Source organism: Scyliorhinus torazame, chromosome 2, assembly GCF_047496885.1.
Source record: "Scyliorhinus torazame isolate Kashiwa2021f chromosome 2, sScyTor2.1, whole genome shotgun sequence".
In the NCBI taxonomy this organism is placed as follows: Eukaryota; Metazoa; Chordata; class Chondrichthyes; order Carcharhiniformes; family Scyliorhinidae; genus Scyliorhinus; species Scyliorhinus torazame.
Genome location: NC_092708.1, coordinates 131838048 through 131865439, shown reverse-complemented (window position 1 = coordinate 131865439; position 27392 = coordinate 131838048). Strand labels below are relative to the sequence as shown.

The following is a 27392-nucleotide window of genomic DNA, read 5'->3' as shown; positions in this document are numbered from 1 at the left end:
CCCCGTAGTTTTGGTCGATCTACACCAGACAGCTGAACACATCCTAAGAATCGATTTTATGAGCTACCACAGCCTCTCTTTTGATCCAGTTAATAAATGTGTATGGAGAATGGCAAAGGCAGCACGAGCCCCTGCCACGCTCACAGTTGGAGACTATGAAAACAGAATTAGCTCAGTAGGAGACTTCTGGTTCGACCCTCGAGCCATTAGTCAGGACAAACAGGTTAGGGAAGTCCTGCAGCAACACAAAGCAGCATTTGAACAGCACAAGCACGACTGTGGCAAAATAGCTGGCTTGGTGAACATTACAGGTCCTGACCCCAGACCCCAAAAGCAGTACGGTTTTCCCCACGAGGCAGAGGGAGAAATCTCAAAGGTAATACGGAGTCTGGTTGATCAAGGCGTACTCCGATCAGTAGCCTCCACAAATAACGCACCAATTTGGCCCGTCAGGAAACCCGTGGATCATGGCGACTGACCATTGATTACCGGGAACTGAACAAAGTAACCCCAGTAGCAGCCCCCACCTTAGCCATGAGTCCTGAGACCATGCTCAAACAGGGACTCCAGTCAAAATTTTTTTCGGTTTTGGACATTAGCAACGGCTTTTGGTCCATTCCATTTGAAAAAGCGTGCCAGTACAAATTCGCCTTTACATTCCAGGGACAACAATATACGTGGACGTGCCTTCCACAAGGCTTCCACAACTCCCCCTCCATTTTCCACCGATAGCTGGCAAATGGATAGCAAAATCTTCCCGACCCGATTGTCTGGTCCAGTATGTAGGTGACTTGCTACTACAGACAGACACAAAGGGAGAGCACATTTCGCTTCTCGACGAACTTCTAGGACTCCTAAAACAGATTGGATGTAAAGTCAACCCCAAGAAGACCCAGATTTTGTAGGAAAAAGTGATTTACTTGGGTACAGTAATCACTCATGGTAAACGCGAGATCGAGCAAAAGAGAATTGACTCGATCGTCAAATTGCCCCTTTCCCATAATGTCTCAGTTCTCCGGTCATTTTTAGGACTGGTTGGCTACTGCCGAAACCATATCGACGGTCTCGTCATAAGAGCAGCACCCCTATCCGACCTTCTCAAGAAACAGGCACCTTGGGACTAGCTTCCACAGCACACAGATGCCGTGGACGCTTTAAAGAGAGCCCTCAGCACAGCCCCCGCATTACAGGTCCCAGATCCACTTTTCCCGTACGCAATCGAAGTTGCAAGCACCGACCAAACCCTTTCGGCCATGCTCCTCCAGGAACGCCATGACCAATTACGCCCCGTGGCATACGCCTCACGCGAGTTAGATCCTGTCGAGCAAGGATTTTCTGCCTGCGAAAGGCACCTGCTCGCAGTTTTTTGGGCAGTACAGTACTTCGCCTACATTACAGGACTCAACCCCATCACCATTCTCACTGAACACACCCCAACACAGCTATTATTAGACGGTCGACTTAAAGATGGCAGTCAGCCAAATCCGCGCAGCCCGTTGGACCCTTCTTTTACAGGGACGGGACATCACAGTTAAAAGAACCAAGACCCACACTTTCCTAGCCGACAATTTGTAATATGCAGGTACACTACATGAGTGAGAGATCATCACCACAAAGCACAACACAGGCCCATTTATAACTAAGTCAGCTCCCAGGAAAGCAGGTAATACACCCCAGAGACCCCAGCCCACAGACACGTGCGCACCCCTGAAAATTTATGTGGATGGCTCCTCCACAGTTTTGAACGGAAAGAGAATCACCGGTTGCGGCATTTATGTAGAGGACGCGCAGGGACGCGCCCTAGATGAGATTTCACTAAAGTTGCCAGGACATCTAGGCTCGCAGGCAGCAGAACTGGCAGCCATAGCGTACATTGTAGATCACCCCGACTCGTTTCCAACCCCAGCAGACATATATTCGGACAGTTTATATGTCTGTAATAGTTTAACGGAATTCCTACCCCTGTGGGAAACTAGAGGATGTGTTTCCGCAGACGGAAAGCCCCTACCCTCAGCCCCATTATTCCGACATATCCTAGAGACAGCTAAAAATAGAAAATATGGCATAATTAAGGTTCGCAGTCATCACCGTTTTTCCCCCCTGGTAACGTTAAAGCAGACGCCCTAGTGAAGGCAGGTTCCAGGCATGGTTACTTTTGGAACCCCCCCCCCACCCCCGAGAGGACCCCAGTACACGCGGTTCAGATCTCACAGACCAACATTCAGGATTTAGTGAAAGTCCAGAAGGCAGATGAAAAACTGAGGGAAGTTTTAAAAGGAACCTTCCCAGCCCTGTATGACATGTTTAAGAATGCAATTACCACACATGACAGTGTGATTTTGAAAGAAGGCATTTATGTAGTTCCCAGCCAGGACAGGAACCAGATTATTTGTCAGTTCCATGACAATCATGGACACCAAGGCATTGAACCCACCCTAGCCCACCTCAGAGCTCTCTGCTGGTGGCCTGATTTAAAAGCCGATGTAACCCATTACATTGAAAATTGCTTGATCGGTGCCCAGAACAATACGGACAGATATGCAAGAAAGGCTCACCTTAGTCACACTTGCCCCGTTAATGGCCCCTGGATGAATTTGCAGATAGATTACATAGGACGCCTGCCCCCCTGCAGAAATGGTTACAAGTATGTGTTGGTGGTCATCGACACCTTCACAAAATGGGTGGAAGCTTTTCCATCCAGAACGAATACGGCCAAAACGACAGCTAAAATCCTTACACACCACATCTTTACAAGATGGGGCCTCCCACGCAGTATAGAGTCCGATCAAGGCTCCCACTTTACAGGACGAGTAATGAAAACCGTCCTCACAATTTTCGGAATTAGGCAGAAGTTTCACACCCCCAGTCAAGCGGCATTGTAGAGAGGATGACCAGAACTCTAAAAGATGGACCCCAATTCACCCCAAGCAGCTTTAGTCAAACTACTCCAGTCAAGAGTATGGCAGCCAGGAGAAGATGATGACATAGAGTCTGACTCCCACCAAACAAATCCCTTTGCGACCCTGTTCGCTACTGAGCAATGAGGTATCCACATGATGGCAAAAAGGAACCGATGGAGATACGGTGTCATTTCTGATGGAACCTGCACCATGTTTGTTGTGTGTTTGCTCGTTTAATGTACATGTTAAATGTTGTTTGTGAATTTGAAAGTTTTCATGGCCCCAAGCCACCACCCTTTTGACACCCAATGAATGTTAGAGGAACTAGTTTGTCAACAGACAACCGTTCAGAGGAACTAGTTTGTCGACAGACACCACTCATAGCTACTCTTCTGATTCAATCATGAGAAGCAGCCCCCCACGACGACCACATTCTCACCCGTTCTTGCCGGTCGCTCAGGCAGTGGAGAAACGGCACTGGTCCCCGCCCTGCCTGACGACCCCCCCCCCCCCCCGCCCTGGTCAGCTACGCTCGGGTAGAGCACATACGGCACTGATCACCGTCCTACCCGGGAATTCCACCCATTTCTTACCCGCCGCGGCCCATACGCACCCCATTTTTGCACTTTCAGTTCGAAATTCTTTTGTTTGTTTTTGGCGACCCTTAGGTTGCTTCCGTATGCTATTTACATCCTCAAACACTAGGCTGGTAAATCGCACAGGCTGCAAGACGGCTCGCACTGTGTCAGTATTTTTCTCGGATGGCTTGTCCCAAATATTTGTTTTTTTTTTAAAACAAATGAGGGAGTCACAGATGGTGACCAATTATAATGGGTAATTGGCAACAAAGGACAGACAGACAGACATACGAGATCTTAAGCAAGATAATACCAGATATTATGCTTGTGTCCATAGAACTCCGGAACCTCAGGAACCCCAGAGGAAGAAAAAGACCAACGAAAGGAAAGATGAAGACAACCTTCACGTTTTTCACCTGGATCTTAGCGGGATCCCTTCAGTTGCGGGCGGACGCTACCCCCCTGACCCCTACCATACAGGCCATGAATGATTCCCACCCCTACCATACACTGAACCCCGAGATAGTTACCGAAACCCCGACCTGGTGTGACAAGTTTATCACCTGGTATTCACTATCTTACATAGTAGAATCACTCTTAGTACTGGCGATACTCTGCAGTGTCGTGCATACACTTAAGACTCAGAAAATGGCGAAGGAGAGCCTACCGCTCTCGCACCCCGGTCTACACGTTTAGGTCCCCTATTTTTGGACTTCACCAAACCCCCAAATCCCTTGACATGAATTAAAGTGCATCTGGGTTTTTTTTGTGTAAGTTTTGTTCAGTAAAGAAATGTAAACCTCTGTGCTTGACTGCCAAGCCAGAGAAACTTGTGTTGCTGCTATTTGTACATTTAAAGTGTTGTAAAATTATTGTTGATTGTTTTGAGTGGGGATAGTTTATTGAGGATAGTTAGAGGTTCCAGTTTTTAAATTTTGTAATGCATGCCTGAATGTCATAGCGCCCCGTAGAGTTTCATACTGATGTATGGAAGTAAAATGATTTTAGGTAAAAATTGCGTTTCATAGGATAGGGCAGTGTAGAGCCCGTGAAATGCTTATGGGTGCCCCGATTGGTCAGAAAACGAAGACAACGCGGTAATGTGATCCTTCACGCTTCACAAGGAGGGAGTGTAACCATCTGGGATGGCCACTTCCCGATTACAAAATGGACACTTTGCAAAGATTTCAGGGAAAATGGACAATACTGAGAAAACAAGCAGGTTCAGGGTTTGTCTGTATATTGGAGCCGCAGCTCCCAGACAAGACCAAAACTGCAAACCCATTTGCATTCTAATGGCCCATCTCCGGGGACAAAAGAGTAACATGTGAGTAACCGATACGAAGGCAGACACCCCGGCGCTAGAGGAGACCAGAACAAAGAAGGCGAACGGCCACCTAGGACACACCCAGCCATCAGGACACTCACCCCTTTATTGGAGGAAACCGATAGGAACGATCGAGAAATGGCCCAGCCGATTGGGGCCAAGTACAAGGCCCGCCCAAAAGCGCGCAAAGCCCCTTTTGGGTATAAGAAGGATCCCCCGAGAGAGAATCGTTCTCTTGGCTCTGGCTCTCACCGAGGAGAGACCTGCCCAACAGCTGCACCAGAACAAGTAAGTCCAAGGTCAACGCACGCTACCAGACAGACGACCTTAGCTGTTCCCCTTCACCACTTCGACCCCAGCAGCCTCAGAACCGAACAACGGCCATTGTTCCTCTGACTGAGTGGGCGCCCGAAGCTAAGTATAGGCTTTAGCAGTAGTGATAGTTTAGTTTGTAGTATTTGTGCATGAGTATATTTAACTGTGTGTGTACATTTTTTTATTTTTTTTAACATTTTCTATTTAAAACAAATTTATAACATTTCCAGAGAGAAAACAGGCCCTATGCAAAGAGCCTTATCATAGTGAAAACGCACAGTGGGAAAAAATAAACATGTTAATAAAGCACTTCCCCTGTCAGCTCTGTATGCCTTGCCCCACGTGTTCAACTAAACTAACATGGCTCTAGCCCCCCCCCCCCCCCCCCCCCCCCACACCCCTCGGGTGCTGCTGCTGTTGGTTTCCTGCGCTGTTCCCTGAGATTCTGCAAGTGACCTTCTCCCCCTGGGGATCCCTAGACACCTCCCCCTTGCCCACTTAAGTCTCCTCTGCTCTCTTTCCCTGCTGCCCCCCACACCTCCCGTACCCCCCCCAACCTCCCGTAACCCCCCCCCCAACCTCCCCCCCCCCAACCTCCCGTACCCCCCCCCCCCCCCCGCCCCTCGAGGCCTGACCTGCCAAGCCAGCCCTGCGCTTGGCCCTAGCCCGCCCCTCCTCCTATCTCCCTGGGGCCCCCTGACTTACGCTAGCTACGCTGACCTCTGCCCTTGGCGCCGGTCTGTCTCCCAATCGAGTGCTCGGGCCCTCTCCCCACACACCAAGGACCCATTAACCAGATTATATCTCCCCGTGCCCTTAACCAGCCCCAAGCCCATCCCCCTCTCTGAGGCCCCAATCTCCCGCCAAAAGGTGTCGAGCGCGGGACCCCGTTTGCAGGGCCCCTCTCTCTACCCCCCACCCCCCCTCTCGATGCTATCCCCCCAAAACACCCTACACTATGCGCCCTCCAGCCCCCGCTCTCTATCCCGTCTGAAAACAATCTTGGATAGAACATTACAGTACAGGATAATTTAACAAACCGCCGCCACACAAAAGCTTTGAGAGCCCAGAGTCCTTCAGTTCAAGTCCAACTTCTTCTTTTAATAAAAGTCCACACCTAGTCAGAGCAAGTTAGGTTAACATACCGCCGCCACTGTACAGCACTGAGAAAACTAAGTGCCTGTTAGTTCAAGTCCAGCTTCTTTTCTTTAATAAAAGTCCAAACCTGTTCTGGTGTCTTAAAGTAGTAGTGGAGTTCCTCAAACGTAACCCAAAGGTTCGCAGGATACAGCATTCCAAACCTCACTTCCTTTTTGTAGAAGGCTGCCTTTATCTTGATGAATCCTGCTCAGCTCTTGGCCAGCTCCGTTCCCAAGTTCTGGTAAATGCGCACCTCGCAATTCTCCCATCTGCTGCTCCTCTCCGCCTTGGCCCATCGCAGCACACGAACTCTGTCAGCAAGCCGGTGAAAGCGGACCACCAAGGCCCTCGGTCGCTTGGCCTGGGGTCCCCGCTGCTCCCGCTTCGAGCCCTGCCGCACCACCCGACCACTTCTGGTCCAGCTGCTCATACCCTGGGGTGGGGGGGGGGGGGGGGGGAGGCCTATTCCCTATCGTCGCCTCAACCTAACCAGGTCGCCAGGTCCCACAAAAGTCTATTTAAAAAGTCAGTTTGCCCATCGCGTGCGGGAGCAATCCAACTTGCGACATGCTTCCTCGAGGGCGCCACCGGAAGCACAACTGTGTGTGTAAATAAATAAGCATTTGACTTTGAACTAACTAACTGGTGTATCGTGTCTTTCATCAGTATTCAGTTTGAACCTTGTGGCGGTATCGAAAGATACCTGCCGACTCTAGAGCGAAACGTAATTAGAATTAAGGAAGGCGACCATATTGACCGCCATATTCAGAGACAAATAAAGAGAGAAAACAAACAGCAACACCCTAAGGATAAAGCTGGCCATAAGTGGCAAATAACTGGTGGGGACATCTGATATTTGGGTCCACACTCTTTGAGCAAGGGCCATGGAATTTGCGGGGGAGGCCAAGGAGAGGACTGTGGCTAACATGGAGTTTGGCATGCCATGAGGAAATAAGAGTCCAATGCAACTCAGATCTCCCAATTCATTCCCCATAGAACTGTCCTTCCCAACATCTGACGGCATGTCTTTTGTTTTCCAGGATCCCATCAGTCGAGGCCAGGCTCTCCGTGGTCTCGTCCGACGAGGCCTGCCATTCTTCGCCCTTCTCCAGAAGGTCGCCCTAAAGCTGCATAATGTTGTGAAGGCCATCACAGTGCACGTGACTCTCTGGGAGCTGTATGGGAGAGCCCTAGCAGAACGGCCAGGCAGTGGAAGCTCATCTTGAGAAAGCTGATTCACTGCTTGCTGACGCTCCAGGTTACTGATTCAGCAAATGCAGCAGCTCGGGCATCTTGGTGGGCCAGGTCTAGGTTGAAGTTGATGTAGATGGATGCTCGGGCACATGGGGCATCTGTTACATCTCGGACGATTGTAAGATTCCGCACAGGTCACTGCTTTTTTTTTTTTAAATAATATTTTATTGAAAATTTTTGGTCAACCAACACAGTACATTGTGCATCCTTTACACAACATTGTAACAATACAGATAATAATGACCTTTTTAAATTTAAACAAAAACAACAAATAAATAAATATTAAATAACAAAAAATAAAAACTAGCCCTAATTGGCAACTGCCTTGTCTCAGGCCACCCCCCCCCCCATCCCCCCCCCCCCCCCCCCCCCCCAAGTCCTGGGCCGCTGCTGCTGCCTTCTTTGTTCTCCCCTATCTATCTTTCCGCAAGATATTCGACGAACGGTTGCCACCGCCTAGTAAACCCTTGAGCCGACCCCCTTAGGACGAACTTAATCCGCTCTAACTTTATGAACCCCGCCATATCATTTATCCAGGTCTCCACCCCCGGGGGCTTGGCTTCTTTCCACATTAGCAATATTCTGCGCCGGGCTACTAGGGACGCAAAGGCCAAAACATCGGCCTCTTTCGCCTCCTGCACTCCCGGCTCTTGTGCAACCCCAAATATAGCCAACCCCCAGCTTGGTTCGACCCGGACTCCTACTACTTTCGAAAGCACCTTTGTCACCCCCATCCAAAACCCCTGTAGTGCCGGGCATGACCGAAACATATGGGTATGATTCGCTGGGCTTCTCGAGCACCTCGCACACCTATCCTCCACCCCAAAAAATTTACTGAGCCGTGTTCCAGTCATATGTGCCCTGTGTAATACCTTAAACTGAATCAGGCTTAGCCTGGCGCACGAGGACGACGAGTTTACCCTGTTTAGGGCATCTGCCCACATCCCCTCCTCAATCTCCTCCCCTAGCTCTTCTTCCCATTTCCCTTTTAGTTCGTCCATCATAGTCTCCCCTTCGTCTCTCATTTCCCTATATATATCCGACACCTTACCGTCCCCCACCCATTTCTTTGAGATGACTCTGTCCTGCACCTCTTGTGTCGGGAGCTGCGGGAATTCCCTCACCTGTTGCCTCGCAAAAGCCCTCAATTGCATGTACCTGATTGCATTCCCTTGGGGCAACCCATATTTCTCGGTCAGCGCTCCCAGACTCGCAAACTTCCCATCCACAAATAGATCCTTCAATTGCGTTATACCTGCTCTTTGCCACATTCCATATCCCCCATCCATTCCCCCCGGGGCAAACCTATGGTTGTTTCTTATCGGGGACCCCCCCAGTGCTCCGGTCTTTCCCCTATGTCGTCTCCACTGTCCCCAAATCTTCAGTGTAGCTACCACCACCGGACTCGTGGTATAGTTCCTTGGTGAGAACGGCAATGGGGCTGTCACCATAGCCTGTAGGCTGGTCCCCCTACAGGACGCCCTCTCTAATCTCTTCCACGCCGCTCCTTCCTCCTCTCCCATCCACTTACTCACCATTGAAATATTAGCGGCCCAATAATACTCACTTAGGCTCGGTAGTGCCAGCCCCCCCCTATCCCTACTACGCTGTAAGAATCCCTTCCTCACTCTCGGAGTCTTCCCGGCCCAAACAAAACCCATGATACTCTTTTCTATCCTTTTGAAAAAAGCCTTCGTGATCACCACCGGGAGACACTGAAACACAAAGAGGAATCTCGGGAGGACCACCATCTTAACCGCCTGCACCCTCCCTGCCATTGACAATGCTACCATATCCCATCTCTTGAAATCTTCCTCCATCTGTTCCACCAACCGCGTCAAATTTAGCCTGTGCAATGTGCCCCAATTCTTAGCTATCTGGGTCCCCAGGTAACGAAAGTCTCTTGTTACCTTCCTCAACGGTAGGTCTTCTATTTCTCTACTCTGCTCCCCTGGATGCACCACAAACAGCTCACTCTTCCCCATGTTCAATTTATACCCTGAAAAATCCCCAAACTCCCCAAGTATCCGCATTATTTCTGGCATCCCCTCCGCTGGATCCGCCACATATAGTAGCAGATCATCCGCATATAAAGATACCCGGTGTTCTTCTCCTCCCCTAAGTATTCCCCTCCATCCCTTGGAACCTCTCAGCGCTATCGCCAGGGGCTCAATCGCCAGTGCAAACAGTAATGGGGACAGAGGACATCCCTGCCTTGTCCCTCTATGGAGCCGAAAATATGCCGATCCCCGTCCATTCGTGACCACACTCGCCACTGGGGCCCTATACAACAGCTGCACCCATCTAACATACCCCTCTCCGAACCCAAATCTCCTCAACACCTCCCACAGATAATCCCACTCCACTCTATCAAATGCTTTCTCGGCATCCATCGCCACTACTATCTCCGTTTCACCCTCTGGTGGGGCCATCATCATTACCCCTAACAACCTCCGTATGTTCGTGTTCAGCTGTCTCCCCTTCACAAACCCAGTTTGGTCCTCATGAACCACCCCCGGGACACATTCCTCTATTCTCATTGCCATTACCTTGGCCAAGACCTTGGCATCTACATTGAGGAGGGAGATTGGTCTGTAGGACCCGCATTGTAGCGGATCCTTTTCCTTCTTTAAAAGAAGCGATATCGTTGCTTCTGACATAGTCGGGGGCAGTTGTCCCCTTTCCTTTGCCTCGTTAAAGGTCCTCGTCAGTAGCGGGGCGAGCAAGTCCAAATATTTTCTGTAAAATTCAACTGGGAATCCGTCCGGTCCCGGGGCCTTTCCCGTCTGCATGTTCCTAATTCCTTTCACCACTTCTTCTACCGTGATCTGTGCTCCCAATCCCATCCTTTCCTGCTCTTCCACCTTGGGAATTTCCAGCCTATCCAAAAACTCCATCATTCTCTCCCTCCCATCCGGGGGTTGAGCTTCATACAATTTTTTATAAAATGTCTTAAACACTTCATTCACTCTCTCCGCTCCCCGCTCCGTCTCTCCATCTTCGTCTCTCACCCCCCCTATTTCCCTCGCTGCTCCCCTTTTCCTCAATTGGTGTGCCAGCAATCTGCTTGCCTTCTCTCCATATTCATACTGTACACCCTGCGCCTTCCTCCATTGTTCCTCTGCAGTGCCTGTGGTCAGCAAGTCAAATTCCACATGCAGCCTTTGCCTTTCCCTATACAGTCCCTCCTCCGGTGCTTCCGCATACTGTCTGTCCACCCTCAAAAGTTCTTGCAACAACCGCTCCCGTTCCTTACTCTCCTGCTTCCCTTTATGTGTCCTTATTGATATCAGCTCCCCCCTAACCACCGCCTTCAACGCCTCCCAGACCACTCCCACCTGAACCTCCCCATTGTCATTGAGTTCCAAGTACTTTTCAATGCATCCCCTCACCCTTAAGCACACCCCCTCATCCGCCATTAGTCCCATGTCCATTCTCCAGGGTGGACGCCCTCTTGTTTCCTCCCCTATCTCCAAGTCTACCCAGTGTGGGGCATGATCCGAAATGGCTATAGCCGTATATTCCGTTCCCCTCACCCTCGGGATCAATGCCCTACCCAACACAAAAAAGTCTATGCGTGAATAGACTTTATGGACATAGGAGAAAAACGAGAACTCCTTACTCCTAGGTCTACTGAATCTCCACGGGTCCACCCCTCCCATCTGCTCCATAAAATCCTTAAGCACCTTGGCTGCTGCCGGCCTCCTACCAGTCCTGGACTTCGACCTATCCAGCCTTGGTTCCAACACCGTGTTAAAGTCTCCCCCCATTATCAGCTTTCCGGTCTCTAGGTCTGGGATGCGTCCTAGCATTCGCCTCATAAAATTGGCATCGTCCCAATTCGGGGCATACACGTTTACCAACACCACCATCTCTCCCTGTAATTTGCCACTCACCATCACGTATCTGCCCCCGTTATCCGCCACTATAGTCTTTGCCTCGAACATTACCCGCTTCCCCACTAATATAGCCACCCCCCTGTTTTTCGCATCCAGCCCCGAATGGAACACCTGCCCTACCCATCCTTTGCGCAACCTAACCTGATCTATCAGTTTCAGGTGCGTTTCCTGTAACATGACCACATCTGCTTTAAGTTTCTTAAGGTGTGCGAGTACTCGTGCCCTCTTTATCGGCCCGTTAAGCCCCCTCACGTTCCACGTGATCAGCCGAGTTGGGGGGCTTCCCACACCCCCCCCCCTTGCCGGTTAGCCATCATCTTTTTCCAGCTTCTCACCCAGTTCCCACGCAGCTGTATTTCTCCCAGACGGTGCCCCCCCGCCCATCCTTTCCCGTACCCCCTCCCCCCTTTCCCCAGCAGCAGCAACCCAGTAATTCCCCCCTTCCCCCCCCCCCCCCGCTAGACCCCCCGCTAGCGTAATTACTCCCCCCATGTTGCTCCCAGAAGTCAGCAAACTCTGGCTGACCTCGGCTTCCCCCCGTGATCACGGCTCGCCCCGTGCGGTGCCCCCTCCTTCCTGCTTCTCTATTCCCGCCATAATTATCATAGCGCGGGAACCAAGCCCGCGCCTCTCCCTCGGCCCCGCCTCCCATGGCCAACGCCCCATCTCCTCTCCCTCCCCACCTCCCCCCATCACCACCTGTGGGAGAAAGAAAAGTTACCATACCGCAGGATTAATCATACAATCCCTCTTCGCCCCCCCCCCCCCCCACTCGTCCCACCACTTTGTCCAAACGTTCATTTTCGTAGTCCAATCATTCCAATTTTTCTTCTACAATAAAAGTCCACGCTTCATCCGCCGTCTCAAAGTAGTGGTGCCTCCCTTGATATGTGACCCACAGTCTTGCCGGTTGCAGCATTCCAAACTTTATCTTTTTTTTGTGAAGTACCGCTTTGGCCCGATTAAAGCTCGCCCTCCTTCTCGCCACCTCCGCACTCCAATCTTGATAGACGCGGATCACCGCGTTCTCCCATTTACTACACCGAGTTTTCTTCGCCCATCTAAGGACCATTTCTCTATCCTTAAAACGGAGAAATCTCACCACTATGGCTCTGGGAGCTTCTCCTGCTCTCGATCCTCGCACCATAACTCGGTATGCTCCCTCCACCTCCAACGGACCCGTCGGGGCCTCCACTCTCATTATCGAGTGCAGCATCGTGCTCACATATGCCCCGACGTCCGCCCCCTCCACACCTTCAGGAAGGCCAAGAATCCTCAAGTTGTTCCTCCTTGCATTATTTTCCAGTGCCTCCAACCTCTCCACAGATCGTTTCTGGTGTGCCTCCTGTATCTCCGACTTCACCACCAGGCCCTGTATGTCGTTTTCATTCTCTGCTGCTTTCGCCTTCACGACCCGAAGCTCCTGCTCCTGGGTCTTTTGTTCCTCTTTCAGCCCTTCAATCGCCTGTAATATCGGGGCCAACAACTCTTTCTTCATTTCCTTTTTTATCTCCTCCACGCAGCGTTTCAAAAACTCTTGTTGTTCAGGGCCCCATATGAAACTGCCACCTTCCGACGCCATCTTGGTTTCTGCTTGCCTTCCTTGCCGCTGCTCCAAAGGATCCGCTGCAATCCGGCCACTTTCCTCTCCTTTTTCCATCCGTGTCCAGGGGGAACACCCTTCTGGTTTACCGCACGGTGTTTTCAGCCGTTAAAATTGCCGTTGGGGCTCCTATCAAGAGCCCAAAAGTCCGTTTCACAGGGAGCTGCCGAAACGTGCGACTCAGCTGGTCATCGCCGCACCCGGAAGTCTCCCACAGGTCACTGCTTGAGCCTTGGAATGAGCCGGTTGCATGGAGGTTGAGGCCGATAATCAACTCTGGGAGCGGGTGCCCTCCTCCTAACCCTCATGGTGCCAGGTGCACCACCATGTGGCACAGGTGTCGTACTGTTTCCTTGCTGAGCCAGAGTTAGCAGACTCAGTCCGGTAGTTCCTCCAAGGACAAGTGCCGACGGTATAAACGTGGCCTGATGTGGCTCCACCATTGCACCTCCTCCTCGGCCTGGTGGGCGGCCGGCACTTTGAGCCTTACCGGTTGGTTCCTGCTGTTCTGGGGCAGGCAGCTGTCGTTCAGGGTCTTCCCTGGGCTGGTCCTGACACTCGTGCATCCGTGGCAGCAGCAGCGGCCAGCTTGATAGCTAGCCTTGCTGGTTGAGTTCCAAAATCCATGCCTCTGCGGGGGGAGGGGTGGAGAGACAAAGACCGTCATCAAGGTCAGCATTCCCTTGACCATCCAAAGCCAGCAGACTACATGGTCAACCTGGGTTGTACTGCGATGTCATCCGACGTGGGTCGCACGCTGGGACTGGTGGTGTGGCAGTGGAGAGTGGCAATGGGTCTGGCGCCTGGCGCTGAGCCTGTTATTTCATTTTAATTTTCCAACCGATTGGGATTCCCTATCACAGTGGCGACGAATAGAGAATCCCAGCCGGTGTGTTTAGTTATTCATATACTTTTTAAAAATGTATATTTTATTTCAAATAGGCACACCAACAAAATACACAGTCCATTGGGGCGGCACGGTGGCACAGTGATTAGCACTGCTGCCTCACAGCACCAGGGACTCGGGTTTGATTCTGACCTCGGGTGACTGCCTGTGTAAAGTTTGCACTTTCTCCCTGTGTCTGCGTGGGTTTCCTCCGGGTGCTCCGGTTTCCTCCCACAATCCAAAGATGTGCAGGTTAGGTGGATTGGCCATGCTAAATTGTCCCTTAGAGTGCAACGGTTAGGTGGGGTTATGGGATTGCAGGGAGGTGGGCCGAGGTAAAGTGCCCTTTGAGAGGGTTGATGCAGACTCGATGGGCCGAATGGCTTCCTTCTGCACTGTAGGGATTCTATGAAAGCAGAGTTAACAATTTGTACAGTTTTTCCTCTTTTAATCCTTCCCCTTCCCACCCCCGCAACGAAAAGCTCCTCAAATAAATCCATGAACGGCCTCCAGCGCACCTCAAAACCCTCTTCTGATCCCCTCAACTAGAACTTAATCTACTCCAGCCGGAGAAAGTCTTACAAGTCCCCGAGCCAGGTCTCCACCTCTGGCTTATCAGACTTCCAAGCCAAAAGGATCCTTCGCCTGCAACCAGAGAGGCAAAGGAAGGTCCCCTTCCCCTCCAGCAGCTCCGGCTCCTCTGAAGCCCCAAAGATCGCCACCATGGGGTCCGGCCTAACCTCAGCCCCCACTATCCTGGCTAACATCTCAAACACCGTCTCCCAAAAGCCCTCCAGCTTCTCACAACCCCAGAACGCGTGAGCATTATTCGCCGGCCCCCACCCACACTTCTCACATCCATCGGTCACCTCCTGGAAGGATCTACACATCCTATCTGAGTCATGTGTACCCTGTGCACCACCTTGAACTGAATCAAGCTCATCCTTCCACAGGAGGAGGTTGAGTTCACCCTACACATCGCCTCGCACCACAGTCCCCTGCCTATTTCCTCAACTCACGTTTGATTCTCACCCCTTGCTCCCCAACCACCCTCATATGTGCCCAATCCTACCCTTCCCCAAATCCTCAGGAAGCAGCAGTTGCTCTAATAACGTGTACTCTGGTAACTGGCGGAATGTCTACCACTCCTTTCACGCGAAGACCCGCACCTGCATGTATCTAAAGTCACTATCCCTCAGCAGTTCAATCCTCAGCTCATCCAGCCCCACAAACTTCCCCTCCGAGAACATATCCCTTACTTGCTCCAGCCCTGCCTCCCTCCACTTCTCATCCACCGACCACCCACCCCCGCCCCCGACCCCCGGCTTAAACCTGTGGTTCCCACACAGTGGCATCAGCACCAAAATTTTATCCAACTTAAAATGCCTCCTCAATTGGTTCCATATCCTGGACCCTTTCTGGCTCTGTAGCAGAGCACTCTTCACGCTCGGTACCTTCCCTGCCCATATAAACCCAGAAATCAGTGCCTCCACCCTCCGGAGGAAGCCCTTAGGGAGAAAGATTGGGAGTGTCTGAAAGACAAACAGGAACCTTGGTAGCACATCCATCTTTACCACCTGCCTCCTCCCTGCCAACGTCACATGCAAAGCATCCCACCTCCTGAGTTCCCCCTTAACCTCCTCCACCAACACTGTCAAGTTCCACCTGTGCATCGTGGCCCACCTGTGCATCATCGGAATCTCCAAACACCTAAACCGCTTTCTTGCCACCTTAAACGGCAGTACCCCCAAATTGGCCCCCTGCCCTGCACCGGGAACATCTTGCTCTTCCCTACGTTCAGCTTATACCCGGAGAAGGCCTCAAACCTCTCCAGCAGGCTCATAATGCTGCCCATACTCCAGCGGGACCAACACAAACCTTTCCCCTACTGCATTCCCCTGATACTGTCTAAATCACCTCCCTCAGCCACAACGGCTCCTCCAGTGCCTGCCTCTTCCTCTCCTCCAGCTCTGGGAACTCCAACCCACCCAAAAACTGGCCCATATCCCCCACCTATTCCCCCGGCCTTATACAACTTCTTGCAATATCCCCTGAACACCTCATTTATCTTTTCCGGCTCCAACATCAACTCCCCCTTCTCCGCCCTTACCAGCAAAATATCCCCGGACGCTGCCTGATGCCACAATTGGTGGGCCAACAGACTTTCGCCTTCACTCCATACTCATACTGCGCCCCTTTCACCCTCTGCAGTTGTCTCATAGAACATAGAGCATAGAACATACAGTGCAGAAGGAGGCCATTCGGCGCATCGAGTCTGCACCGACCCACTTAAGCCCTCACTTCCACCCTATCCCCATAACCCTCCTAACCTTTTTGGTCACTAAGGGCAATTTATCATGGCCAATCCACCTGACCTGCATGCCTTTGGACTGTGGGAGAAAACCGGAGCACCCGGAGGAAACCCACGCAGACACGTAGAGAACGTGCAGATTCTGCACAGACAGTGACCCAGCGGAGAATCGAACCTGGGACCCTGGCACTGTGAAACCACAGTGCTATCCACTTGTGCTACCGTGCTGCCCACAGCTCGGTAGCACAAGTCTCACCTCCTTGCCCGTCGTCAACCTCTCAAACTGCCCTGCAACTTCTTCCTCTCTGCCAACAACTCCTTCCTCGGGCCGCCGAATATCTCCTATCCACCTTGATTGTCTCATCTAACAGCTGCCGGTGCTACTCCCTCCTCCTCCTATCCCAATGAGCCTTAAACAAAAGAATCTCACCTCGGACCTCCGCCTTCAAGGCTTCCCAGAACGTGGCCGCCGACAGCTCCCCATTCGTATCACGCTCCACATAATTCCTAATCGCCACTCTCACCTTCTCACAATAAGCCTTGTCCCCAGAAGTCCCGAATCCAACCTCTGGACTCGAAACATCAGCACTTTTCTCTCCCTACAGATGCTGCCAGACCTGCTGAGATTTTCCAGCATTTTCTTTTTGGTTTCAGATTCCAGCATCCGCAGTAATTTGCTTTTCTCCACCGCAGCCTCTGCTACTGCCCCGAACTAAGTCTCACATCCAGCCAATGTGGCGTGTGATCCAAAATCACAATTCCCGCATATCCTGGCCCTACCACCCCCATCAGCACCGCCCGACTCACCATGAAAAAAAATCAATTCTAGAGTACACCTAGTACACATGCGAGAAAAAGGAGCACTCCCTCCCTCCAGAGTTCCTGAACCTCACGGATCCACAATTCCCATTCTATTCATAAACCTTCCTAGCTCTCTCACCATCCTCGACCTCCCATTGACTTGGGGCTTGACCTGTCCACCTTCGACTCCATCACCCAGTTAAAATCCCCTCCCATGATCAGCTGGTGCAAATTCAAGTCCTGAATCACCCCATGTACCTTCTTTACAAACACCGCGTTGTCCCAGTTAGCCACATAAACATTGACTAACGCCATCAGCGTCCCCTCTACCACCCCACTCACTATCACAAAGCTCCCCCCTGGATCTCGCACTTCTCTGGCCCGCACAAACCCCATTTTCTTGCTCAACAAAATGACCACCCCCTCGACTTTGAGTCAAACCCCGAGTGAAATACTTGTCCCACTCATCCCTTCCTCAGCCTAACCTGATCCTTCACTCGGAGTTGCGTCTCCTGCAAGAAAATCACCTCTGCTCTCAAACACCTCATGTGTGCAAAAACACGGGACATCGTGACCCGTCCATTTAGCCTGAGGGTATTCCATTCTTACCGGAGGCTTGTTCCTCCACCCCCCTCTATCGTCCACCATTATCACCCTTCAGTTCCGCTTCGCCCAATCCCACTCTGAACCGGGCCATCCAAGGTGGCCCCCCACTCCACCCATGACCACGCTCATCCTCCAAATCTGCTACATTGCACTCCCCCTCCCTGTTATATACTTAAGTGTCATAGTCTTCTGTCATATTAGTCTTCTGTCATGTAATTTTTTTCTTTTGTTTTACTTTAATGAATATTCTTTATTAATTTTTTACACAATGTCTGGACTGGTTCCTCACTGGGTTGTACATGGTTCCTCAATTAGATGTGAGTTGAAGTTTGCACCGTCCTCCCAGTGTCTGTGTGGGTTTCCTCCGGATGCTCCAGTTTCCTCCCACTGTCCAAAGATGCGCAGGTTAGGTGGATTACAGGGTTCGAGCGGGCACAGATAGACTGCTCTTTCAGAGGATTGGTGCAGACCCGATGGGCCAATTGGCACCTCCTGCACTTTAGGAATTCTTTGAAATATTCCAAACAAATATACACCACTAAGAACTAGTGTTTCAAGTTATCCTTCTGGTTTTGAGACATTCTCGCAGGTAACATCAGCGGGGTTCTTAACAATGGCTGACTGTTGTTTCTTAAACCTTTCTTTACAAATAACATTGTTACGATAAGGTTAATGGTTCTTTACGGAATATATACGCATAAGTTGTCATGGGGAAGAGGGACCATTGGGGATGGGTGGTAGAGTATAGCTTGGCATGATGGTATGATGGGTGATTAGGAGTGGGTGGAGGGGGATAGATTGGCATGGAGGGTATGAGGGGCTGTTGGGGGTGGCTGGTGGTTCATAGGTTAGACCTTTTGAACTTGCTTTTCAAATGGTTCTCTCATCCAAACCATGGTTCATGACACTTCTGAGGGGCCATGAACCACAACATATTGAAAAGTGGGCCCGACTCCTCCAAAACTGTGGGAGGCTAGGAGGTGCCTTCCCCTGCAATTGGGGCAACCAAGTCATGAGTGTAGTGTGCAGGCCTTGACAAAATTGGGTGGTGCTAGGAGTGGAGTCAGGAATTCCATTTCTGCTGCCATTTTTAAAGGTCTGCGAAGACTTCTCAACTCTGTAAAACTCCAGCCTTATAGCTCTATTTATAAAGGCAAGAATTCCATAAAACTTTGTAAACCGTCTTCTCAATTTGTCTGGATACCTTCAAAAACTTGTGTTCGTGCACCCCGAGTCTCTGTTCTTGCATCCCCTGTAAAATTGTACCATTTTGTTTATGTTGCCACCCTTTCTCCTAAAATGATTCACTTTACCTCAATAATGTTAATCTGTTATGTGTCTGCCAATTTTACCAATCTATTTCCTTCTGGAGTCTATTACTATCCACCTTGATGCTTAGTACATTTCCATACATCAGCAAACTTTGAAATAATGCCCTTGTACTCATGTTAAGTTCAATAATATATCAAAAATAGTAGTGGTCCCAGCCTGGAGGATATCATTGCACACTTACTTCCATTCTGCAAAACAACATCTCACCAATACTCTCTGCTTTCTGTTCCTTAGCCAATTACGCAACTATGCAGCCTCTGCCTGTTTAATCCTCTGGGTTTCAGTTTTGCTCCCAAGTCTATTATGTGGTCCTTTATCAATCTTCCTTTGAAATCCAATATACATTGCTTCAATCCTCTCCATCACTTCTTCAAGAAACTCAATCAAAGGGCAGCATGGTGGCGCAGTGGGTTAGCCCTGCAGCCTCACGGCGCCGAGGTCCCAGGTTTGATCCTGGCTCTGGGTCACTGTCCGAGTTTGCACATTCTCCCCATGTTTGTGTGGGTTTCGCCCCACAACCCAAAAGATGTGCAGGTTGGTGGACTGGCCATGCTAAATTTCCCCTTAATTGGAAAAAAATGAATTGGGTACTCTAAATCTATGAAAAAACAAACAAAAAAAAAAGGGAAACTCAATCAAGTTAGTCAAACACAACTTCAACAAATCTATGCTGGCTTTTACTTTAAAAAAAAAATGTTTTATTAAAGATTTCATAGATAACACACACGATCTAAACCACAACACCACTCTCCCCCACGTCTTGCTAGATCTGTATCAGATTTCCTTCCCATTATGTGTTGCGGTGCTCCTTGGCCCACTCTGCAGGACATTCTCCTTATCCTGAAAACTATGGAAACAAATGATGGCACGAGGTTGCTCATTTGGTCGAGGCCTCTTCCCAAGCATCCAATGGGCCCTGTTGAGTACCGGGAGGAGGAGAGACCACTATCGCCCGCCATCTTTCAAAATATCCATGCTTGATATTCGGTGGGATTCGGGCCCTCCATCCCCTCCAATAACCCCACAAGTTGCAGGTTCTACCTCCTTTACCGATTTTCTAGGTCGTCGACTTTCGCCTTCAACCTTTAATTGTCATCGGCACCACTGCTATCTCAGCCTCAAATGGTGCAAGTAGCTTATCGTGCCTCGTGAGCCCCTCAACACCTTCCTTTCAGAATCTCACATCTTTTTTCACCGTCCCGACGGCTTTATCAACTTCCACCTACCGGGCCCAATGCTTCCTCAATTGAGTTACATAATCTCTCCAAGACTAACCTCCACTGCCTCTCAAAGTTTATTTTAAATTGTATATTAAATTCCTTAACCAGCTTGTCCGATAGCCTATCCAATGTAATCGGGACAGCTGATGACTGCAGCCCCACCATTGGCCATCTTTTCTACCGAGGAGTTCCACGAGACTCCCGAATCCGTCAAAGGAATATCTACTCCGGGTTTCCTGGCTGTGGTAAACCACTGTGTTCCTATATTAAGGGTTGTATGGTAGAACCTTCACTACAGGTTCACCTGGGCCCCTGCAAGCTAGCTCCGCCCAGGAGCCAGGTTATAAATATTGCGTGGCCTTCAGCTCGCAGCCATTTTGTCAGCTGCTGTAGGAGGCCACACTTCAGAGACTAATAAAGCCTCAGTTTGAATTCAACTTCGTCTCCAGCCAAATTGATCGTGCCTCACTGGTTTCTTTCCCCTTCCTTTTGGGCATGAAATTGGTGTGGGGGGAAACCTGTTGTACCAGTCTAGAATGTTTTCGAATGAAGATCACCCAGATAAAAATGCCTAAAACTGCAGATCCCACCGGAGCTACCAAAAGTGTGACCTCCTTCTTGCATGTCAAAGAACAAAGAACAAAGAAATGTACAGCACAGGAACAGGCCCTTCGGCCCTCCAAGCCCGTGCCGACCATACTGCCCGACTAAACTACAATCTTCTACACTTCCTGGGTCCGTATCCTTCTATTCCCATCCTATTCATATATTTGTCAAGATGCCCCTTAAATGTCCCTATCGTCCCTGCCTCCACTACCTCCTCCGGTAGTGAGTTCCAGGCACCCACTACCCTCTGCGTAAAAAACTTGCCTCGTACATCTACTCTAAACTTTGCCCCAAACTTTGTCGCCACCCGGTGGTCAGCTTTTACTTTTTTTAGTTCATATTTTTCCAAGTGTCAATTGATTTTGTCCAAGATTATGGTCTTTAAATGTTGCCCCACCACCAACGTTAGCTGACTGACCTCTGGTGGCTGGATTTATCCCATTGTTTGAACAGGATGTAACATTTAAAATCCACTTCTCCCATATCGGAGGAGAATTGGAAGATTGTGTCTAGAGCCGCTGGAATTTTTCAACCTGACTTTCCTTAGCAACCTGGGGATGTATCCAATCAGAACTAGGGAACTTTTCCACTTGATTGGCTTAAACTTCATGTTCATTAAGTGACAACTGGTAAAATAATTACTAAAATAAGCAAATGGATAAATCGAATGCAGGCAAACCTGGTACATAAATAAACAAAAGGCTTCCTCCATCACACTCTTATGCAGTGCATTTCAGATCCTAAACACATGCTGTGCGAAAAAAAAAATATTTCCTCATGTAACCATTGCTTCTTTTGCCAATCAACTTAAATTGGTGTCCTCGGGTTTTTGACCCTTCCAGTAACGGGACCAGTCGTCCCGGTCTCTTTTATTCACCTCATGATTTTGAACACCTCTATCAAATCTCCTTTCATCCTTTTCTTTTTAAGGCGAACAACCCTAGTTACTCTAATTGATCAGCGTAACTGAAGTCCCTTACCCTGGAACTATTCTTGTAAATCTTTTCTGCACACCCTCAAATGCCTTCACATCCTTACTACAATAGTGCCCAGAGTTGGATGCATTACTTCTTTTGAGGCCAAACCAATAGAGGTTCATTACAACATCATAGTGTTTGTGCTCTGCCATGTGTCTGCTCATTCCACCATGCTGTTTCCATTACATACGTGACAAATAAAACATAGCACTGAAATTCTGACGTATTGAATTTAAATGATTATACTAGTTACCTTTCGGCATGTTTATCTTATAAGTTCAGAAACAACCAGCAAAATAAAATAAATGTAAATAGTAAGCAATTCTGAGGAATTTATACCATTCTGTAAGTTTGGAAGAGTTTCTGAAGAAAAGTTCTGAATTTAACTATGTTCATTTAAGCAGAACCTTTTTTGTTTGTTGCAATGATGCTTGGCAAGGAAGGAAAGTTGAACATTGATCTGAACTTGCGTTTTATACATTTCTCAGTTCTTACTATAAAATGTACAAGTAAAAAAGGTGGCCATTTAGCTTATTTGACTAACAGTGTGGTGCAGAATAATGGCAGCAGCCCAGATTCAAACCCCGTGCTGGCTGACGTAATTCTCGGGGCCTACCTCTTCGCTTTGTCACATAATGATATTATGGCTTACACCATGATGAGCAATCCTTAGTCGACTGCAAAAGGGTGAAAGCAGAAGATCACCCTATACTGGACACCCACTGCAGCTGCCAAGCTACCCAGATGCCTTTGATCCTAATCGCCTCCAGAATCATGCATAAGCAGTAGAGAGGTTGGCTGCAGCAGCATGCGCTCTCCCTCCACTATAATCAAATCCCTTTGAGTCGGTTTAGCTGTAAAAAGTGTGACCCCTGAAATCACTTACAACTCAAACAATGAGGAGTCTAACAATACTACTTACTACCAGTGAAGAGTTACACTCCCTCTATTAGACATGTAGAGATTTATTTCAGTAATGTTGATTATGAAGTGAAAATTTGATTTATTTAATTTCAGTGGTTAAACGAACAGGATCAAACCAGAAACAAATACTCCACTGTCTAAATTGTTCTCTTGCAAATGTATTTCTAAGTTCTTTCAGTGACAAGATGAACCTTTTGCCAGTCACACACACAACACAGAACCTGGCTCACCACGAGGCATGCCATCAGGCATCTGATGATTGATATATCTAAATAAAAGGTCTTGCACCCAATGTTTTCAAACAACTTCAAAAATGACATTTTAGAAGACCAATACAAGTGGCCTGGCGATAAGTTGACCATTCAGCAAGGAAAGGAACCAAGCAGCCACCAATCTGGAGAAACATCCAATGCCGAGAACATTGGATGTCCCTATTTTGACTATGACCTTGCACAAAATATTTGATCAGCAGTTTGTCAGTTTGCTCCAGATTCTGTGAACACCACCACAACACAATTGTCATAAGTGTTGTCACCATGTTCTTTTATAAATCCATAGGAAAAAAATCGAGTCAGCAATAAAGAGGGAAGACTTGTGTAAAAATAAACATTCAGGTGCAAACTCAATATTATTCCCTGTGATCCAATGCCATAGCCCTTAAAGTTACACTGCCTGCATAGACGTATATCTAACCTGACAGCACGCCTCGATTATCTAGGTGGAAAACAAAATCTTAATTCCTGTTTTTAATAATATTTGACGGAGTGTATACCTTGCCAAAAGACAAATTTCTTTGATTCACAATGACAAGCAGAAACAGGTGGATGGTGGCTGACCTGAAAATGAAAATATTGGAAAATTTTAGAAAATGCAAAAGGACCATCTGCTTACTATTTTATTGTACAATATACACATACTTTATGTATATTCCTTCTTTGAGAACTTAGGAGCACTAACGATCATCACATCTTTCATAATTGCAAATATTGATAACTGCTACTTGTAGCTGTGGTGCAGCGCTCCCACTGGCTGGAGGTTGCACCTACAGCATGCCAAATTTACATAGGAAGCTTCCATTCTAAATGTAGACATGGTAAATTATAAAAGATATGCTGACAGAAAACTTGCACGGACATTGGGGGGGGGGGGGGGGGGGGGTGTCTCCGCCGCCCACTGCTGGTAGAATAGAATCCCAATGCAGTGGAGAACTCGGTGTTGGGGGAAAAAATGGGATCAGTGCCTTTGCGATGTTCCTGTCCCCCACTGGCAGCAGCATCAAGAGTTCGCACCCCGTGCTAGCAGGATGATGCAAATATGTGATTTTATTAACGGGCAGACACTGGATTCTCCATGCCTCTATGATGCTCCGTCCCTCTGGGCCGGGATTCCCACAGACATGGATTCCCAGAACCTGTAACTTTGTGGGCCATCTTATCCCTCCATCAAATTAAATTGGGAGACCAACCCTGGTTCAATAGAGACTGCTGCTGGGTGTGCAAGCAGCAGCACCACGCATTCTTTACAATGAGGTGTTAACCTAGTGATACTAAAACACAAGACTACACAGGTGACATACCAAGAGCAGCATGTCATAGACAAACATAAGCAGCTCACAACCAATAAATTGGAGAAAGATCTGTAGCATGACCATATGCAGTTATGAACGGTGATTGACACAGCTCCTGAATATCCCCATCCTCCATCATGGTGCAGCTTGGAACAAGTGCAAAAGGCAAGTTTGAGCTGTTGAAGCATCTTCAATTGTGCCCAGTGAAAAATATGGGTTAAGGAGCGTCGGAGTGTACTGAACACAGCAAGGCTATGAACCCTCATAACAACCTAGCTGCTGTGCTGAAGATCTCTAGTCTTTAACTAGCTGGCTCCTGAGTCAAGCCAGCTATGACAATCGCATCTATGCAACAACATAGAATCCCTACAGTGCAGAAGGGGGCCATTCGGCCCATCAAGTCAAAGAACAAAGAAAAGTACAGCACAGGAACAGGCCCTTCAGCTCTCCAAGCCTGTGCCAACCATGCTGCCCGTCTAAACTAAAATCGTCTCTACTTCCTGGGTCCGTATCCCTCTATTCCCATCCTATTCATGTATTTGTCAAGATGCCCCTTAAATGTCATTATCGTCCCTGCTTCCACCACCTCCTCCGGCAGCGGGTTCCAGGTACCCACTACCCTCTGTGTAAAAAAAACTTGCCTCGTACATCTCCTCTAAACCTTGCCCCTCGCACCTTAAACCTATGCCCCCTAGTAATTGACCCCTCTAACCTGGGAAAAAGCCTCTGACTATCCACTCTGTCTATGTCCCTCATAATTTTGTAGACGTCTATCAGGTCGCCCCTCAACCTCCGTCGTTCCAGTGAGAACAAACCAAGTTTATTCAACCTCTCCTAATAGCTAATGCCCTCCATACCAGGTACCGTCCTGGTAAATCTCTTCTGCACCCTCTCTAAAGCCTTCACATTCTTCTGGTAGTGTGGCAACCAGAATTGAACACTATACTCCAAGTGTGGCCTAACTAAGGTTCTTTATAGCTGCAACATGACTTGCCAATTTTTATACTCAAACGTGCCAATTTTTATACTCAAACTTGCCAATTTTTATACTCAAACTTGCCAATTTTTATACTCAATGTCTGCACTGACCTTTCGAATGAGCACTCTGCCCATTTACGAGTGTCCACCCCGCCCTATCCCCATAACCTAACTTGCACATGCCTGGACAGAAAGGGGCAATTTATCATGGCCAATCCACCTAACATGGAAAATTGTCCATAAATGTCCTACCAACAAATGCAATGCCCAACCAATTATCATCCTCTCAGCATTCTGTCAGACATCAGCAAAATTATCATAGAATTTTTTTTTTCTGGAATAGTTTTGAAGCTCAATAGTGCCATCAAGTAACCTTAATCCCAATAAGTCTCTCACTATCGGTCAGTCAGCTCTTGACCTCGTCCTAACTTTGATCCAAACAGGAGGAGTGACATCAAGATAACATTCAGTAAAATGTGGCCAACCTTAAGTTTCTGGTTTGGGTTACTCAATGCAGACTTTGTGCCCTAGGACAAGGCCAGACGATTTTAACCTTTATATGTTTAATTCTTCAAGATTAACAATAAAACCTTATCTACTTAAGAGTTGATGTATTGAAGGTGATGCGGATGATTTTCAGACCCGTTCCATGCTGACGCAAATCCCATTACGGCCACCAACTCTCGCGAGAGAGCCATAATGGGATTTGTGCTGGGGAGATCTCAAAATGAGATCTGGCGACATAATCAGGTACAAGCCAAGTCAGAACCTGATTAACAACCATTAAAATAGATTTAAACGCCTTACCTTCCAGGTTCGCCGTATGTAATACGCCGGTGGGAATCATTACTGCTCTGCCAGAGGAGAGGTCAGTGCAGCCCCTGGGTGGTCAAGGACATTGCAGGGAAGTGCTCTGACACTGCCCCCTGGCACTGTCTACTGAGAGTGCCAAGTTGGCACTTCCAGGGTGGCACTGCCAGGAGGTGGGACCCATTATGTGGAGGGGGGCGATGGTGGAGGGATGGGGGTTGTGCCTGCACGACAGTGGGGGGGGGGGCAGGAACCTATAATGGGAAGTGCACATGAGGATGCTCCAATGCCGTGAGGATGGGCGGGTGGGGGGTATGGGGGGAATCAGGCTACCCTGATGCCTGCGTGGTGTGGGAGGTTCACCCGACCATTGAGTGGTGGGGAGAAGGTTGGTTCTCTGTGTTGGAGGGTAGTGGGTGTTCCCCATTGTCTACTGAGGGTCCTGATGTCCTGGGGGGAGGCCTTTAACATTATTTTGAGATTTGGGCGCCCTTTCAGTTTCGGCCCCCACCCTGCCGGCTGCGTAATCCTTGCCAGCACTTTAAAATTGCACAGAGTGGCATTTGATCTGGCCAGAAGAGGCAACGGTGAAACCAGTGACTTTCACTCTGCTTTTCGCACCTGATGCAGCATTCGGGGCAAATTTTGGAAAATTTCTTTTGATGGACAAATTGGTTACATTTTATTCATGGTCCCTTTACACCTCTGAGAATTTTGGGATATATAATGTTCGATCAATGGAGAAAGTTTTAGGTTACATTTCTTCATTTCTACTCTGTAATTGAAAAGGACTTAATGATGATTTAAAAGAGGGGGTGAGAGGGGATTGAACACCTGGATTGTGCTGGGATTTGCGTGGCCTGTGAAGAGGACAAGGGTTTTTCCCCATTTAAAAGGGCTGGATGCCAATGTGGAGTTTGCTAGCAGGGTGCGGGGGTGGTTGTTCTGTATAGCAGGAGGGTTCGTTTTCAGGTGGGTGGGGTGGTGGTTGATCCAGGGGGTCAGTACACTGGAGGGAAGGGCTGTGGTGCTGGTGAACGTATATGCCCCGAATTGGGACAGTGCCAAGTTCATGATGCGGTTGTTGGCTGCCATTCCGGAACTGGATACACAGCAGCTGATTTTAGAGGGAAGGGGATTTCAATTGCATCCTGGACCCAAAGTTGTACCACTCCAGGCCCAGATCGCTGGTCCCGTCAGGGATGGCGAAGGCGTTAACGGCATTATGGAAGAGTCAAGAGGGGCAGATCCTTGACGGCTATGCACCCAGGAGGTAAGGAGCTTTTGTTTTTGCCGTTACCCAAGGTGCGTTCGTGTATCAATTTTGTCGTTATGGGTAGAACCTTGTTACCTGGAGC

The 27392-nt window shown here is 49.0% G+C and overlaps 1 protein-coding gene across 4 annotated transcripts in view; it reads right to left on the bottom strand.

Moving 5' to 3' along the window:
* Positions 1 to 27392, bottom strand: part of osbpl6 (oxysterol binding protein-like 6) — a 334262-nt gene that overhangs the window by 30448 nt on the left and 276422 nt on the right. For all 4 annotated transcript variants that reach the window (XM_072477126.1, XM_072477154.1, XM_072477136.1 and 1 more), the window contains one exon: positions 23452 to 23515. In XM_072477126.1, coding sequence (XP_072333227.1) covers positions 23452 to 23515 — 64 coding nt within the window. The remainder of the gene's footprint in view (positions 1 to 23451; positions 23516 to 27392) is intronic.